Source organism: Symphalangus syndactylus, chromosome 10 (assembly GCF_028878055.3).
Source record: "Symphalangus syndactylus isolate Jambi chromosome 10, NHGRI_mSymSyn1-v2.1_pri, whole genome shotgun sequence".
Lineage (NCBI taxonomy): Eukaryota > Metazoa > Chordata > Mammalia > Primates > Hylobatidae > Symphalangus > Symphalangus syndactylus.
The window spans coordinates 117,497,088-117,512,763 of NC_072432.2; the positions used below are offsets into that span (position 1 = coordinate 117,497,088).

At 34.9% G+C, this 15,676-nt stretch overlaps 1 protein-coding gene across 1 annotated transcript in view; it reads left to right on the forward strand.

Annotated features, from left to right (window-relative positions):
- The window catches only part of ADAM7 (ADAM metallopeptidase domain 7), a 62,172-nt gene that overhangs the window by 21,358 nt on the left and 25,138 nt on the right, over positions 1-15,676 (forward strand). The window contains exons 7-9 of the mRNA XM_055295721.2: positions 28-81; positions 7,698-7,763; positions 13,346-13,515. Of these exons, the coding sequence (XP_055151696.1) occupies positions 28-81; positions 7,698-7,763; positions 13,346-13,515 (290 nt within the window). The remainder of the gene's footprint in view (positions 1-27; positions 82-7,697; positions 7,764-13,345; positions 13,516-15,676) is intronic.

The window sequence follows — 15,676 nt, forward strand, 5'->3', positions numbered from 1 at the left end:
TCAACTGAATTTTCCCTAAATTTACAGGAAATCCATGATGAAAACTATGTTGAATTGTTCATTGTTGCTGATGATACTGTGGTAAGTTTTCAATAGAACATTTCTCTCTTTATTCTTCCTTGTGGAACTTGTAGTTATCATTCTAGCATAGAGAAAAAGGTATTCTAATCAGAGTTCTATTCTAGGCTCAAAGTCCTATTTTTAGCTTCCCAAAACAGACATACATAAGAGATTATGGGGTCCTTTGCCACAATAGCAGACTGACCCAAAATAGAACACCCCTCCCCATTAAGAACATATGGAAATGCTGAATAACATACAAAAAGTTGAAAATATTTTAACAACCGATTGTTAAGCTCAAAAGAAAAAGTGGAAAATCTCCAAGTACTAAAAATGAAGAAGAAAATCTCTTTCGAACAGTGAGTAAAATGTAAAGGCTTGGTGACCCCCCTATATAGAGTACAAAAAGAGGCAATTGTAATGTAATCGAATGTAAACCCCTGAGAAGCAAAATACTGAAATTTGGAAATGAGACCTCTGCATCATTCTCAGAGCCATAAAGGGCTGCCCATCTCAGAAAAGGAAACTAGAAATGCTCCACAGAAACTGCAAGAGATAAGGGAAATTTTCTCTCTGCCTGTAGCCATGAGCAGGTAAAATGTTACACATGGGAAAACAAATCTCCTGTTTGTGTTATGCACAGATGTGTGACATGATATTACATACTTCTTTAGATGCAGCATTGCCAAGCAAATTTTTTAGTATAAAAACTTATTAGAGAACTGCTAAACTGCTGGAAGTCAAGTCAAAAATGCCCCAAAGTGACTCTTCAACAATCCAAGATAAAATGAACCACATGAGGAAGAGTCAATCAACTTAAAAAAAAGGAAAATAAGCTCACCAGGAACTGTAAATCATCCAATGATATTTCAGACTATGCTGTGACATTAAATTATATGTTTAAAGTTATTAAAGATGTAAAGATGAATTAAAATGACACTGAAATAACTAGAAAAGACTAGACAAAACAGCAGGCATACTTGAAAAGCTACCTGTTTTAACATTTATAAAAGGAAAACATATATACCCTTGAAAAAATTAAACAGAAGATTAGACACATGTGAAGAAAGAATTAGTGAACTGGAGAATGGAGGATATAGAGAAACCACCACTTCTCCAGAGAAATAAAAAGTTGGAAACTGTAAAAGAGAACATAAGAGACATTAATTCAGAATATAAAGTTTATAAAGAGTGAATGGGAATGATTGGATGACAGATGACAAATGAGAGACAATTCTTGAGAATTTTCCAGAAGGAAAGGAATAAGCAAATCAGATAACATTGTAGAAAAATTTCTGAATATCAAAGACAAAGAAAAAATCTTTTAAAATCAACTGTAAGAAAGAGACAGATTGCCTATAAGTAAATCACAAACAGAGCATACATTTTAAACAACAGAAGATACAGTTTCTAGAACAGTAAGTTCAAACAGCTAATGCAAAATGTTATAAAATTTAAATTGAGTACTAAAATATCAGGCAAGGATAATACATTGGGAGAAAGAAACCATACTTGAAATGTTCTATGGAATTTTAGATTAGGAATGTAAAGGTAGTCACAATTTTACACTTGGTAAGTAAAGTATGAGTGTTAAAACTTTAATTGTAATCATTATGAACCTAGCAATTAGAATGTAAATATTCCAAAAGAGTAGAGGGAAATAGATGGATTTGAAAATTTTAAAAAAAAGACCAATCCAACAGAAAGCCTCAAAGAAAATACACACATGCACACATACACCTACAGTCACGCAGCACATAACAATGTTTTGGTCAACAATAGACCACATATATGAAAGTGGTCCCATTTGATGATAACAAAGCAGAAAAATTCCTATAGCCTAGTGACATCGTAGCCATCATAACATTACAGCACAACGCTTCACTCATGTGTCTGTGGTGATACTTGTGTAAACAAACCTACTGCATTGCCAGTTGTATGAAAGTATAGCACATACAATTAAGTACAGTACACAATACTTGATAATAATAAAAAACAACTATGTTACTGCTTTATGTATTCACTATATTATACTTTTTATTGTTATTTTATAATGTACTCTTATTGATATATTTAAAAAGTTAACTGTAAAATAGCTTAGGCGAGTCTTTCAGGATGTATTCCAGAAGAAGGCATTGCTATCATAGGAGACGGCAGCTGTATGTATGTAATTGCCCCTAAAGACCTTCAGTGGGACAAGATATGGAGGTGAAGACAATGATAGTGATGATCCTGATTTTGTGTAGGTTTAGGCTAATGTGTGTGGTTTTTGTCTTAGCTTTTAACAAAAAAAGTTTGAAAAGTAAAAATAAATAATAAAACAGATAAAAGCTTACAGAATATAGATATAAAGAAAAAATGTTTTTGTACAGCTATAGAATGTGTTTGATTTTAAACTGTTGTCTAAAAAAGTCAAAAGTTTAAAAATTTTTAAAGTTTATAAAGTAAAAATGTTACAGTATGCTAAGGTTAATTTATTATTAAATAAATAAAAATATACTTGTGTAAATATAGCGTAGCCAAGTATAGAGTGTTTACAAAGTCCACCGTAGGGTACAGTAATGTCCTAGGCCTTTACATTCACACACCATTCATTCAATGATTCGTCCAGAGAAACCTCCAGGCCTACAAACTCCATTCATGGTAAGTTCCCTAAGGAAGTGTACCAGGTTTTTTTTTTTTTGTAATTTATACCATTTTTTATTGTACTTTTTCTATGTTTACATACACAAAAACATTATGTTACAATTGCCTACAATATTCAGTATAGTAACATGCTCTACAGGTTTGCAGGCTAGGAACAATAGGCTATACCATATGGTATAAGTGCGTTGTAGGTTGTAACATCTAGGTTTGTGTGCGTATGCTTCATGGTGTTTGCACAAAGATGAAATCACCTAAGAATTCATTTCTCAGAATATATTCCCATTGTTAAGCAATGTATAACTATATTACATATATACATACACACAGAATAGTAAATACAAAAACAGAAAAAAATATGTGAAAGTAATTCCAAATGTGTCAGAAATTAGAGTAAATATAACAATTATGTCTGCCTGTTAGAAGTTAGAAAGTCTCAAACTGAATATAGAAAAAGGACATTATGACATTTTTAAGAAATATACCTAAACCTCTCAAGAGACTTAAAAAATCTCAAAACTAGTTCTTCTCTCCAAAAATACATCTTATGATTTTAATAGTATATAAAAGAGAATTTATGATTTAAAAAGTCATTTGAGATAAATTGGGGAATTAATCAGAAAAAGGGCACCAAAAGTATATAAAATATGAGAACACCTAACAACAAAGTATAAAAAGATAACAACAACAAAAAAAAAACAGGGTTTCCAGAGAAAGTAGGGTATTTTTTAGCTCTTCTCCATCAGAAAATTTTAGGTCAAGAGGAAAAGCTTCAGCAAAAATTGACAAGATTTGAACCACATAAATATAAGTTTGATGTAACTAATCAATATACTACCTCGCATTTTAAAAAAAGAAAATATATTTTTTGATGTACAAATAACATATTTGAAAAAATTAAGTGGGTATCTGGCCACAAAGACAATACACAGAAATAGCAAAGAGATATCATAAGATCACTGTTTTCTTTTTTACTACAATTAGAAGTTATAACAAAAATTGTTAAATTAAACCACTAAAAGACTATTGGTTTCAAAACTGAAAGTACAATATATTTCCAAATATTAATTGTCTAAAAAATCAAATCTGAAATTATGGACTATTTATAACTGACCATAAAAAATAGTATAGTAAAATTTATTAGATACAGGTAGCATACCAGTATTTAGAAAGACATTGATCAATTTAAACAGTTTTATTAAGAAAAAAGAAAGAAAATAAATGGACTAAGAGTCCAACTAGGGAGATTAGAAAACAAAACAGTATAAATCCAAAGAAGGTATAAAGAAGAAAGTAATTTTAGCAATGAGAAAAATCAATAAAACCACCAAGCAAAACAAAAAATACCACAATGGAGTAGTTCACAGAGCCAAGTACTAGTTCTTTGAAAAATTAACGTAATAGACAACCTTCTGACAAGGCTGATTAAAAAATATAGGAATACATGTAAAATTAGAAGACAAAATGTAAATAAAATTAAAGTTACACCTTATTAAAAAATATATGAAGAACCATGTGCCAATAAATTTATAAACAGAAGTATGTAGTAAAATGTTATCAAGCTGACTCAACAACAGGAAACCCCAAAAAGATTTACAGCAGATTGGAAAAATTACATAAGTAGTCCACAACCTATCAACAAATAAAGACACCAGGAGCCTCAGATTCGTTTAGTGACAAATTTTACCAAAGTTTGTTATAAACAAACAATCTTTGTTTGTTTAACAAAGACAAATAACCTTATCTTTTACAAACTGTTCCACAGAAAAGGAAAAGAAGAAAAAATTCCCGCATTTTATAAGGCTATTATAACCTTTGTATTATTTATTTACCACTGTGTAATAAACTACTCAAAACCTGGTGGGTAATCAATGACTCATGCAGCTGCAGTAATCTATTGGCTCCAATGGCTGGCTAGTCTAAGATGGCCTCAGTCATTTGCCTGGTACGTGATATTGGGTTTTAGCTGGCCATGTATCTCCAATAGGCTAGCTGGTTGTGCTTTCTTGCATCATAGCTGGGCATCAAAGCAACAAAAAAGAGGTAAGGCTCCAATGTGCACGAGCTTTTCAAGCTTCTGTCTGTACATGTTTTCATGTCTCAACCAAAGTAAGTCATATGTCCAAGCCTAGAAACAACGTTGGATGAAACTTATAAAAAGATATAGATGCCTGTAAGAGTGATTCCTTGAGTCATTACAATAACAATCTATGACAACTGATAATATTGGTAACAAATCTAGACATGATCTTATGAGAAAGTAAAATTATAAGCTAATTTCACTTATAAATGCAACTTCAAATGTCCAAAAAATATTTGCAAACCCAAGCCAAGATATATCCATAAAAATTTACACGAGAGTGAAGGTTTCCTCCAGTAATGTGAATATTGCTTTGCTTTGACATGAATAGATTTTTAAAAAGTGGTAATTTCAAATATCTCAAATTTATATATATAGTATATATTTGTGCATGTATACACATACATATCATTCAACACTCATAATAAAACTCTTAGGATATAAAAAGTGGAAGAAAATAAAATATATTTACCAAACTCCTATTCAGTACAAACATTAAACTTATTAATAAAATTTTGGCAGTTTTCCTCCAAAATTGGGAATAAGGTACATTTGTTCATTGTCACCAGATTTCTTTCAACATTTTTACTGAAATTCCCAGCCAATGTAATAAAAAAGGTAAGACCCGTCTTAATTGAAAAGATACATTTTTTACACATTAAATATAGAAGAAACTGTAATTAACCTATGAACAAAATTTTAAATCAAAATTAGTAAGTTCTAAGCACTAAACAGATAGGCTTACACTGGCATGTTGCTAAGAAATTTTATAAAGAATGCTAAGAGACACTTTGCTCTTAATAATAATATATGTGTTATTAAAGACTAAGAACAGGTTATTAAAATTTCTTACTCGTATACTAGGAGAAGGGTTGCTTGGTGTGATTTTAGTTGCATTAAACTGGGCTTTATGTGTATAGCTCTTGCACATGCCGCTTTAATAGTATCTTAAAATATTTAAGGGTTTCTTTGTTTAGAGAAGTTCCTATGGTAAATCATCCATTTTCATTAGACAAATGTTAATGAGCATTCAGTATGCTAGGTTCTGAGTGTTAATGATATATATGATAGCCAAATAAAAAGAGCAGCAGAGGTCAGGTGCAGTGGCTCACACCTGTAATCCCAGCACTTTGAGAAGCCAAGGTGGGAGGACTGCTTGAGACCAGGAGTTTGAGACCAGCCTGGGCAACACAGCAAGACCCCATCAAGACAAAAAAGAAAAAAAAATAGCTGGGTGTGGTGGTGTGCACCTGCGATCCCAACTACATGGGAGACTGAGACAGGAGGATCACTTGAGCCCAGGAGCTCGAGGTTGCAATGAGCCATGTTCACGCCACTGCACTCCAGCCTGGGTGACAGAGCAAGACCTTGTCTCAAGGAACAACAACAATAAAAAGAGCAAGAAAGCAAGAGAAGGATAGAAAATTTGAGCATTCCAGTCAGATAAAATAAGGAAACCAAAGGCAGTCTTTGGAACCTGTTGAGAAGTTTATGTATCTCCACCATAGTGAGGAATTCTCAACAGGGAAGTGAAGTGAGGATATGGATGACACACTGACAGCTAGCAAGTTGAAAAAGAAGAGCAGAACACAAATGTCTGAATCCTGGGAAACACCAATCATTAAATAAAGACTTGGCAATAAAAGTGCAAAGCTCATACATAATCATTCCTCCTCCCTCCCCTCTGATTGAAACTCACTGATTGATAAAGTATCTAATCTTTGTGATCCCTAAAATAGCTTCAGAATATTCTCCACAGTGAATTTTAGGCAGTGAATTTTGGGCAATTCTTATCAATCAATCAATGGAAATCCTGTTGTGAAACACATTTGTCATCCAGTATTTAAGGGATAATGGGAATGCACAATAAAATAGTAGGAGTGTACAGGGTAATAGGAACCAAGAAGAAATTTCTTGAAACAGAAAATAGTCAGCATTAAATGTGGACAAGATGACCAGAAAGGAAAATATGTTCACAATGTATTTGATAATTAAGAGAATATTTGTGGGTTATTAAGAATAGTTTCAATGGAGTACTGGCAGTTATAATCAGAGTGTAGTAGGTTGAATATGTGGAAGATGAAAATTGAAGAGATTCTAATGCTATATCTTAGCAGTATTTTGATATTTAAGGTAACAGGAGAGCAATGGGATGGTAACAAGTAGATACTTGTGGGATTCAGGAAACGCAGGTTAATTTATTATTTTTATTATGAAAGAAGTTTGACCATTTGCATTTATCCCTACAGGACACCTTATGTTATTATTAAGTATATTTGATCAGGTTTAAATAGATAATTGACACAAGATCCCGATAGTACAAAAAGGGAATGCAGTTATAAGGAGAGAACAAAAGTCAGAATAGACCGGACATGAAAGTCTGGTTTGCCCTCGTAGCTATTTCCTGGAGGGAAGGGGTAGCTACAGTTTCCTGACCCTCTTCAGCACTTCTGCAGCTCCACTGGGTTTTTAAATTAGATATTCCTTATTTTGTGAACACCAAGGACACAGAAGCACTAATAAAGTTGCTGTTCTTTGCCATATATTGATTGCTTTGTAGCTTTAATAGGTTTGTTTCATCAATGAGATAAAAATGGACTCTAAAGAACACTAATCGGTTGGTTTAATAAATTAATGTAATGTAGTACAATGAAATGTGAAAAGGAAACAGAGTTATAAAGAAAAGCTTGAAGTAATACTAAACCTAAGCATTTCTTTAGGAGGGCTGTATTTAGTTATTTTATACCAAAAAATGTATTTAAGTTGTCTAGGTTTTAGCTGAATGGAAGGATTTCTCTTTCTTCATTAAGCCAATGAATTTTTTCTTTGTAATAGCTGATGAATGAAGTATTTTGTTGAGCTTTTATGCAACTCCTATTATTAATGAATATTAATATGATATTTATATTTCCAGTATCGCAGAAATGGCCTGCATAAACTAAGGAACCGAATTTGGGGAATGGTCAATTTTGTCAACATGGTAAGATTTGATACAGTTTTTGAATCAAGCCAATAATATGAATGCAAAGAACCTTTCAGCACAGATCTCTGCTGGACTATTGTAGTCACTTTGTACTAAGGGAGTACAAAACACAAAGATTCACCAAGTAGACTAATAAGCAAAAATCCACTGGAAAAAATAATAACAACAAACCACAGCTCTGAATTTTCAATTTTCAATGTAAATGACATTTAATATTGAAATAAGTTTCAAAACTTGGTCTCTAATCACAAAATTTATGAAGCTATGTACAAAGAATATGAAAATCAATCACTATAAACCAAATTGCACTACTTTAAATCACTGCTCTGTGACGTTGTATAATGAAGTCTTTTAAGCTATAATTTGTTGTCCATGGTTTGGCATAGAAAGTGGAGTAACTGTTTCAGTAAAATATATTAAAAGGCTTAATTTGTCTAAATTAGAATGAGGTATATAACCCTTTAAAAAAAAAACAAATTATGAATTGCAACACATTTTTTTTGCTGGCTCATTCTAAGACAACCTCAGCCCTGTTACTAGGATAATGAGACCCCGTAGGAAAAAGCTGTAAGGAAGGCCCCTCTAGGCCAATGGTTACTAATTTAACAGTTGAGGAACATTTAATCTGTAGTTTTTGGCTATTGTAAATACAATGGCTTTAAACATTTGTATATAGTTGTATGTGCAATTATAAAATTTCATTTATTTTTTGTAAATAACGAAGAAGTAGGAATACTGGGTCATATGGAAAGTGTATGCTTCCTCACAATAATATATTCTTCGAAAGAAAGTTACTATGCACGGCTCACACTTAAGAAGTGGAAATTATGCTCTTCCTCCTTGACAATGGAGCATCTACATAAATGTTGAAATTTTTCTATGCAAGAGATTTATCTCTTTTCTTCCATTAATATGTATTTAATAATTTATTTATATCAGTATGGACTCATGGATATTTATTTTGTACTTTGAGTTACAACCTAACACTACTTTATTTTGTTGCTCAAATTGTTTCAGTTTTGTCCATTGGGCAATATTTTAGCTGGTCTATGTGTCCCTTGGGCATACCCTCATCAGTGTGTGAGTGTGTGTGTGTGTGTGTGTGTGTATGTGTGTGGTATTTATAGTGTTGGATTCTCTGAACTTCTGGGATCTGTGATTTGCTGTTTTATACTATTTTTAAAAATTATTGACCATTCAAATATTTCAAAGAAATTCAAATATTTCTTCTGCCTTGTTATCTCTCTTCTCTTTCTCGTATTTCAATTATATTCATATTAGATCCTGTGATTTTCCCACAGCTTTGGACCTTCCTCTGTGTGGTTTTCACTCTTAACTCTTTGGGTTTCCATTTGGCTAATTTTTGTTGGGCCAACAAGATTCTTTCCTCACCCATGTCTAGCCTACTGATGTACTCATCAATGGTATTCTTTGTCGCTACTACTATCTATGTACTCTGCTATTTTCATTCACTCTCTGTTATAGTTTCCACCTGTCTGCTGAAATTCCCTCATCTTTTCAAGCTTGTTTTTCACTATATTCATTTTTTATTACTGCATAACAAGTTACCACAATCCTAGCATCTTAGAACAATACTCATTAACTATCTCACAATTTTTGTAGGCAGGAAGTCTGGGTACAACATAACTGGGTTCTCTGCTCAGGATCTCAGAATGAGGAAATCAGGCCTGGGGATCTCAGCTTGTTGTTGTTGGCAGAATTTAGTTCATGCAGTTACAGGATTGAAGTCCTCAAATTCTTGCTGGCCATCTGCTGGGGCCATCTCAGTTACTGGGGGCCCTCTTGGACCCTTTCACAACATGGCAGGTTTCTTCTTTGGGCCAGCAGGAGAAATGCTGCTGCTTCAAATTACTAGACTTGTTTTAAAAGATTAAGTTAGGTCTACCCACAATAAGTTCAGTTATTCAACTCAGAATCCTCTGATTTGGGTACCTTAATTACATCTGAAAAGCCGTAAGCTCCCTTTATCTTTGTTCTGTATCATAACCTAAATATACTAGTGAAATTCATCATAGTCACAGTCCTGCCCACATTGAAAGGGAGGTCATTCCACAGTGTGTTAGTGCAGGAACAGGAATCCTTGGGGGCCATCTTAAAATTCTGCAAATCACATCCATCTTTTCCATTAGAGCCTTCAACATATTATTGATAACTAATTTAAATTTCCTGTTAGACAATTTCAACATGTGGGTCATCTACGAGTTTAGTTTTGTCAACTCTTTTCTCTCCAACAGTGGGTTGCCTTTTCATGCTCTTTTGTATGTTCTTTAATGTTTTATTGGATAGTAGACAGTATGTATAGGACAGTTATGTCTAAGAAAATAGTATTTATGCCTGAAATGGTACACTTCCTCTTTTGCTAGGTCATTAACATGCGGAATTGGATTAATCTGGTCAGAAACGGAGCTGATTTTGTTGCTACTGCTACCTGCAGTGCACTATCAACTGCATATTCATCTGGTATTACTTTGTGCTTAGGGTGGGTGCTGAATTGTTGGGGAGTTTTTCTCCATATTTCTGTTCCTTTCTCAACTTTAGGCTTTTATTGAGAGCCAGCACCTCCCTCCACATTCTCACTGCTTCTTCAGTAGTGGCCTGTTGTTTGTTCCTCAGTGCCTTCTAGCCTAGTTATGGGGTCCAGAGCATTTTCTATCATCCTGATTTAACCTCAGCCTTAGGGAAGCCCTGTCCATGGGTGGTTGGGTGAATATTTCTCAGTGTTCATTTTCCTCTCCATTGGTAGGAGATCTTGAATGGTCTGGGTTCAGGACAGTTTCCCACCTCTCCTCCAGGAGTAGAAGGCTATTTTTGTTTTGTTTTGTTTTCCTTTTCTTCAGCTGTAATACATTTTAATTTGGGTTCTGGGGGAAAAATTTACTATAGCTCCCTTGGCAGTTTAAGGCTTTTCTTCCTTGAGGGAAAGAGTTTGGTAGATTTTATAATTTTTTGCAAAGCAGCAATTCTCCCGCTCTTCAGGCCCACCCCACTGAGGGAGCCATCTTGAGTCTCCCTCTCTGTCCCCCGCTGTGGTTGTTGGCATCCACGGAGGCCCAGGGAGATCAATCTGTGTGTGGGTCTGAGATCCCTGTGTCTGGATCTCCATAGGGCTCTGCATTCTCCTTCTCTCCCACACTTGCCCTGAAGCAATTCATTAATGATATTTGGTCAGTTCGTTCTACCCATTAAACAGGTGCTCAACATCTTTCTCATTATCTGCCACAAGGGAGGTGCTCTGGCACCATCTCTCCTTGAAGGAGACTGTCTTTGCTTAGGGTTCAGGCACACTTGTTGGCCCTATTGCCTCAGTTCTCTGGTGGATTCAGAAAAAAATATATGATTTTCTAGATTCTCTGGCTTGTCCTTTTTGTCAGGGTAGAGGCAACATTGTTTCTAACTTTGTATATTGTAGGCAGATGCAGAACTTCTCCCAACTGTTTCAATTTATGTCCGTGGAAATTGAAAATTTTCCCCATGCCTTTTTGTAAGAGGGAGGAAGGAACAGTGTGGAGTGCGATGATTACATCTCATAGTCACTTCTGTTTTCTTCCATTCCTTATATCTTGCAATTATGTCTTTTATCACTTCCCTAGCATTGACCCCAACTCAAGACTCAAACTCTCTCCTTGGTTTCTCATCTTCAAGTAAGCATACATACAAAATTGTTGCAAATTGCTGAACTTTTACTGAAGATTTGTAGTTTAGATTGGGAGGTTACATAGCACATTATAAAACAAACAATTTAAGCTGACAAAGTCTAAAAGCCCGTGTGCCTGGCCATTGTATCCCTTCTTAGTGGCCCTTTATCCTTCACAGAGCCCATACTCACGTTATTTTACTGGGTCCTTTCTTATTTTGATTTTCATTATGTCTTCACCCCTTTTAACTCAGAGATTCCATAGTTATTTCCCTACTATAAAGAGCAGTTCAACTCTCCACAACCTTCCAAATGTGTGTATCCAAAACTATCCAAGAATTTAGCAGATAAAGCATGGCTTTTATATGTTCTTATGAGAAGAAAATATCATCATCGGAATGAAAATAATATTTCTGTTTGCACTTGTGTGTAGTTTTGTAAATGTAAAGCCCACTTGTGAATAGAGAGGGTCTGAAAATCCCAGGTTAAAATAATTATTGCTATGTAGTACTTGATTTCTAAAGTTTACCACACATTAAGATTAGGGTCAAGATCCTGGTGTGGTGGCTCATGCTTGTAATCCCAACACTTTGGAAGGTCAAGGCAGGAGAATCACTGAGCCCAGGAGTTCAAGACTAGACTGGGCAACAAAGTGAGACATCGTCCCAACAACAACAGCAAAAATAAATAAATAAATAAAATAGCCAGGCACAGTGGTGTGTGCCTTTAGTTTCAACTACTCAGGAAGCTGAGGTGGGAGGGTCCTTTGAGCCCAGGAGTTCGACTTTGCAATGAGCTATGATTTCACCACTTCACTCCAGGCTGGGTGACAGAATGAGACCCTGTCTCAAAAACAAACAAACAAACAAACAAAAAATTCAGGGCCAAGAGGAATAAGGATGCATATCACAGGCTCCAGTGTAGATTTGAGGTCAGAGTTTGACTACATGTCTAACCTCGGGAGAGTTTAAAAGGCACCTAATTCTCATGATTATGAAATGACATTTTTGGCCTCTACTGACACATGGAATTGAGTATATTCATATCATGTAGGTTAAGAAAAGTAGAATATTAACACAAGTTTATTGTTACAGGAATTATATAATTATTACACTTCTTATTGACTAGTTATATTGCCTAGTAACACTGTATGAATGATCTTTCCATTTCTGTTCATTCAGTGTTGATAGTTTATCATTCACTTTCTTTCAACCTACTTGTACTGACTATTGTGAAATATAAAACTGATACAACACATAGTCCTTTCTCTCAAAATTCCCATAATAACTGCATAAACTCTAACTGCTTTTGTCCTGGCATAAAAGTACCTATCACCCAGGTGTTTACAGAGCAGGTAGAAATAGGTGTGAGGTTTATAGGCTACAACTATTTCTGCCTGCTTAGAGAAATCCCTAGTGACATTTCTCAGATTAAAAAAAAAAAAGATAGTTACAAAATTCAAACATAAAGATCAAACACAGCAGTTAAGTTTTTGAAAACCAATACCACCTTTCTAACCTGCCACAGAATGAACACTTGGCCTGAAGTATGAAGGTGCATAAGGAGCACTCACACCGCCTGCCACTATTAGTAAATTTATGCTTTTAGGCCAGTTCTAAACTCAGAACTTTAAGAAATTCTTCCAGCACATCCTGAGACAATGCCTGTAAGACTTATGATAGTTCGAGGAGGCAGATCTTTCTGATCAAATTTCACCATTGCCCAGAAAATTCACCAGGTATTCTGGGCAATGCATTCTGTCCCATTTTGATATATCTGTTTGAAACATGAGGCTTGCATTGTTTACTTATGTACCTCACAAGTTCAAATTACTGTTTTCTGGGGAAATGTAAAGGAATATAGTAATATTGAAGAATCTTTCCAGCAACATGACTTTGTGAAAAATGATTTCTTCTTTGAACAGATTTATAAAACCTTAAACATCCATGTGACGTTGGTTGGCATTGAAATATGGACACATGAAGATAAAATAGAACTATATTCAAATATAGAAACTACCTTATTGCATTTTTCATTTTGGCAAGAAAAGATCCTTAAAACAAGGAAGGATTTTGATCATGTTGTATTACTCAGGTTGGTGATTGCTCTATTTTCTTGCATACCTTTGGTGGATTATTACAAAAGAAAACAAAAAAATTAACAGAAAAAAACACTTTTTAAGCAGTTGACCTTTGGGTAGTACACAGGGACAAAATGTTATTTGTAGCTATGCAGAAAATTTCCAAGCGAGGAACAGTAGCATATACCTTTAATCCCAACATTTTAGGAGACCAAAGTAGAAGGACTGTTTTAGCCTAGGAGTTCAAGACCAGCCCCAGGCAACATAGCAAGACCCCATCTGTACAAAAAATTTAAAAATTAGCTGGGCATGGGGGCATGCACCTGTGGTCCCAGCTACTTGAGAAGCTGAGGCTGGAGTATCTCTTGAATCCAGGAGGTTAAGGATAACATGAGCTGTGATTGTGCCACTGCACTCCAGCCTGAGTGACAGAGTGAGACCCTGTCTCAATAAATAAATAAATAGAAAGTTTTCAAGTGGACTATTTAATAATCTTTCTTTCTAATATTAATACTAGAAAAAAATCTGATATATTCATATTCCTTGGTAGACTTAAAAAGGCCATTAGGTAAGCAAAGTGCTTTTAGAATCCATTCACATTTTTTGTCAGCATCCAGTGCTAACTCCTCTCACCCTCCCATGTTGTACCATTCCAATATTCTACCAAAATCTACCTTTATGGGAAAGCACCTCACTCTCTGAATATTTCCCCTCATCGAAACCTGCCTACCTGGTGACCAGCCCATCAATACCATCTTCTCTACTACAGAATTGAACAAACAACTAATCTGATAAGTGAAACCTCTCAGAGCTTTAATATTCCTAAGTAAAAGCATGACTTTGTCTAGACTACTCAATCTTTAATTTCTTTAAAAAGCGGGCCATTTTTGTCATTTTTGTTATTTAAGATACCTAGCACAGTACTTAGCCCAGAGGAAAAGGTAAGTAATTATGGAACTGAATGTAATACAAGCTAATATTTAGTACAGTCCTGTTATCCTAAAGAATGCTAAATTGTGAAAGAAGTCCTTTGGAGTGATGCCATCTTTTAGCATCTCTTCTGATGCCCTTAAAGCTACCGTATTAGAATAGTGCCCACTTTTCCTACTTTATATACCCATAATATCGGTATTTCTCCTAAGGTCTGCAAACCCAGCCTGCTAATCTTCTATTATTATTCAGATGCTGACTTTCAGTCAGAACTCAAAAACCTGAAGCTTCCAATACCTGTAGTCGGAAGTCAGATTCAGTCCTTTGGCAGATTAATGAGAGTGCATCAGACCTCCAAAGTAACATAATTCCTGTTTTTTATATCTGGGATGGCCCATAGCATACATCTCCAGAGGCACAGTTGTGCCTGGCTTGTACTTGAATATTCATGCATTAGCATGCCCCAAAATCATGGGGAATGGAGTGTAGTAAAACATCGCCATAAACTTCAGAGTGGGCAAGATTAACTCCTTTGCCCTCTCCTTATACATGTATTTTTAAATACTTAATAAATAAAACCAAAAGTATTTGAATGGGTGTAAGTAGAAAACTTTTAACTACTTTAGAACACCTCCTATTCTAACCAGTAGCTTCTCATATCAATAGGATGTCTGCAAGTAAGGAGATGGGGTGAAATGCTACTAAATAGCCAATTGAGCATCATATTTGGGACTTCTTATGTGTTAAGTTTCTTGGATACCTGCCCTTCTGTATTCACTTAGATGTAGAAGCGGCAAGACAGTATATACGGCGTTATCATGTGTTACTTGATTTCAGGCAACCATGAGAGGACACGAGATTATTCTTGTCCTGGTGCTTCCCCTCCGTACATGTGGTTTTCTCGATATCCCCAGAGTTTAAAAAGACCAGAATTCTGTCTCTCCAAGAAGCACAGTCAAATACTGATGCCTAATATGTAGGAAGAGAAACATTTCAATAATAAAGAGAAAAATGGAGTGTATCTTAATCAAAAGAGGTAAAGTGTATCTTAATCAAAAATGAAAGGGGTCATCTAATCTGACCACCTTTCTTGTCTTTGAGTTCTATTACATTCCAGGTGTGACCCTTTAGCCCCAATGGCTCTTTTTAAAGTGGTTCAACTCTAAATAATATTCCTGAAATCAAATCAAATTTGGATTCCTATAATATAAATATCTACATTTGTCTTTTCAAGTAATCCAAGAA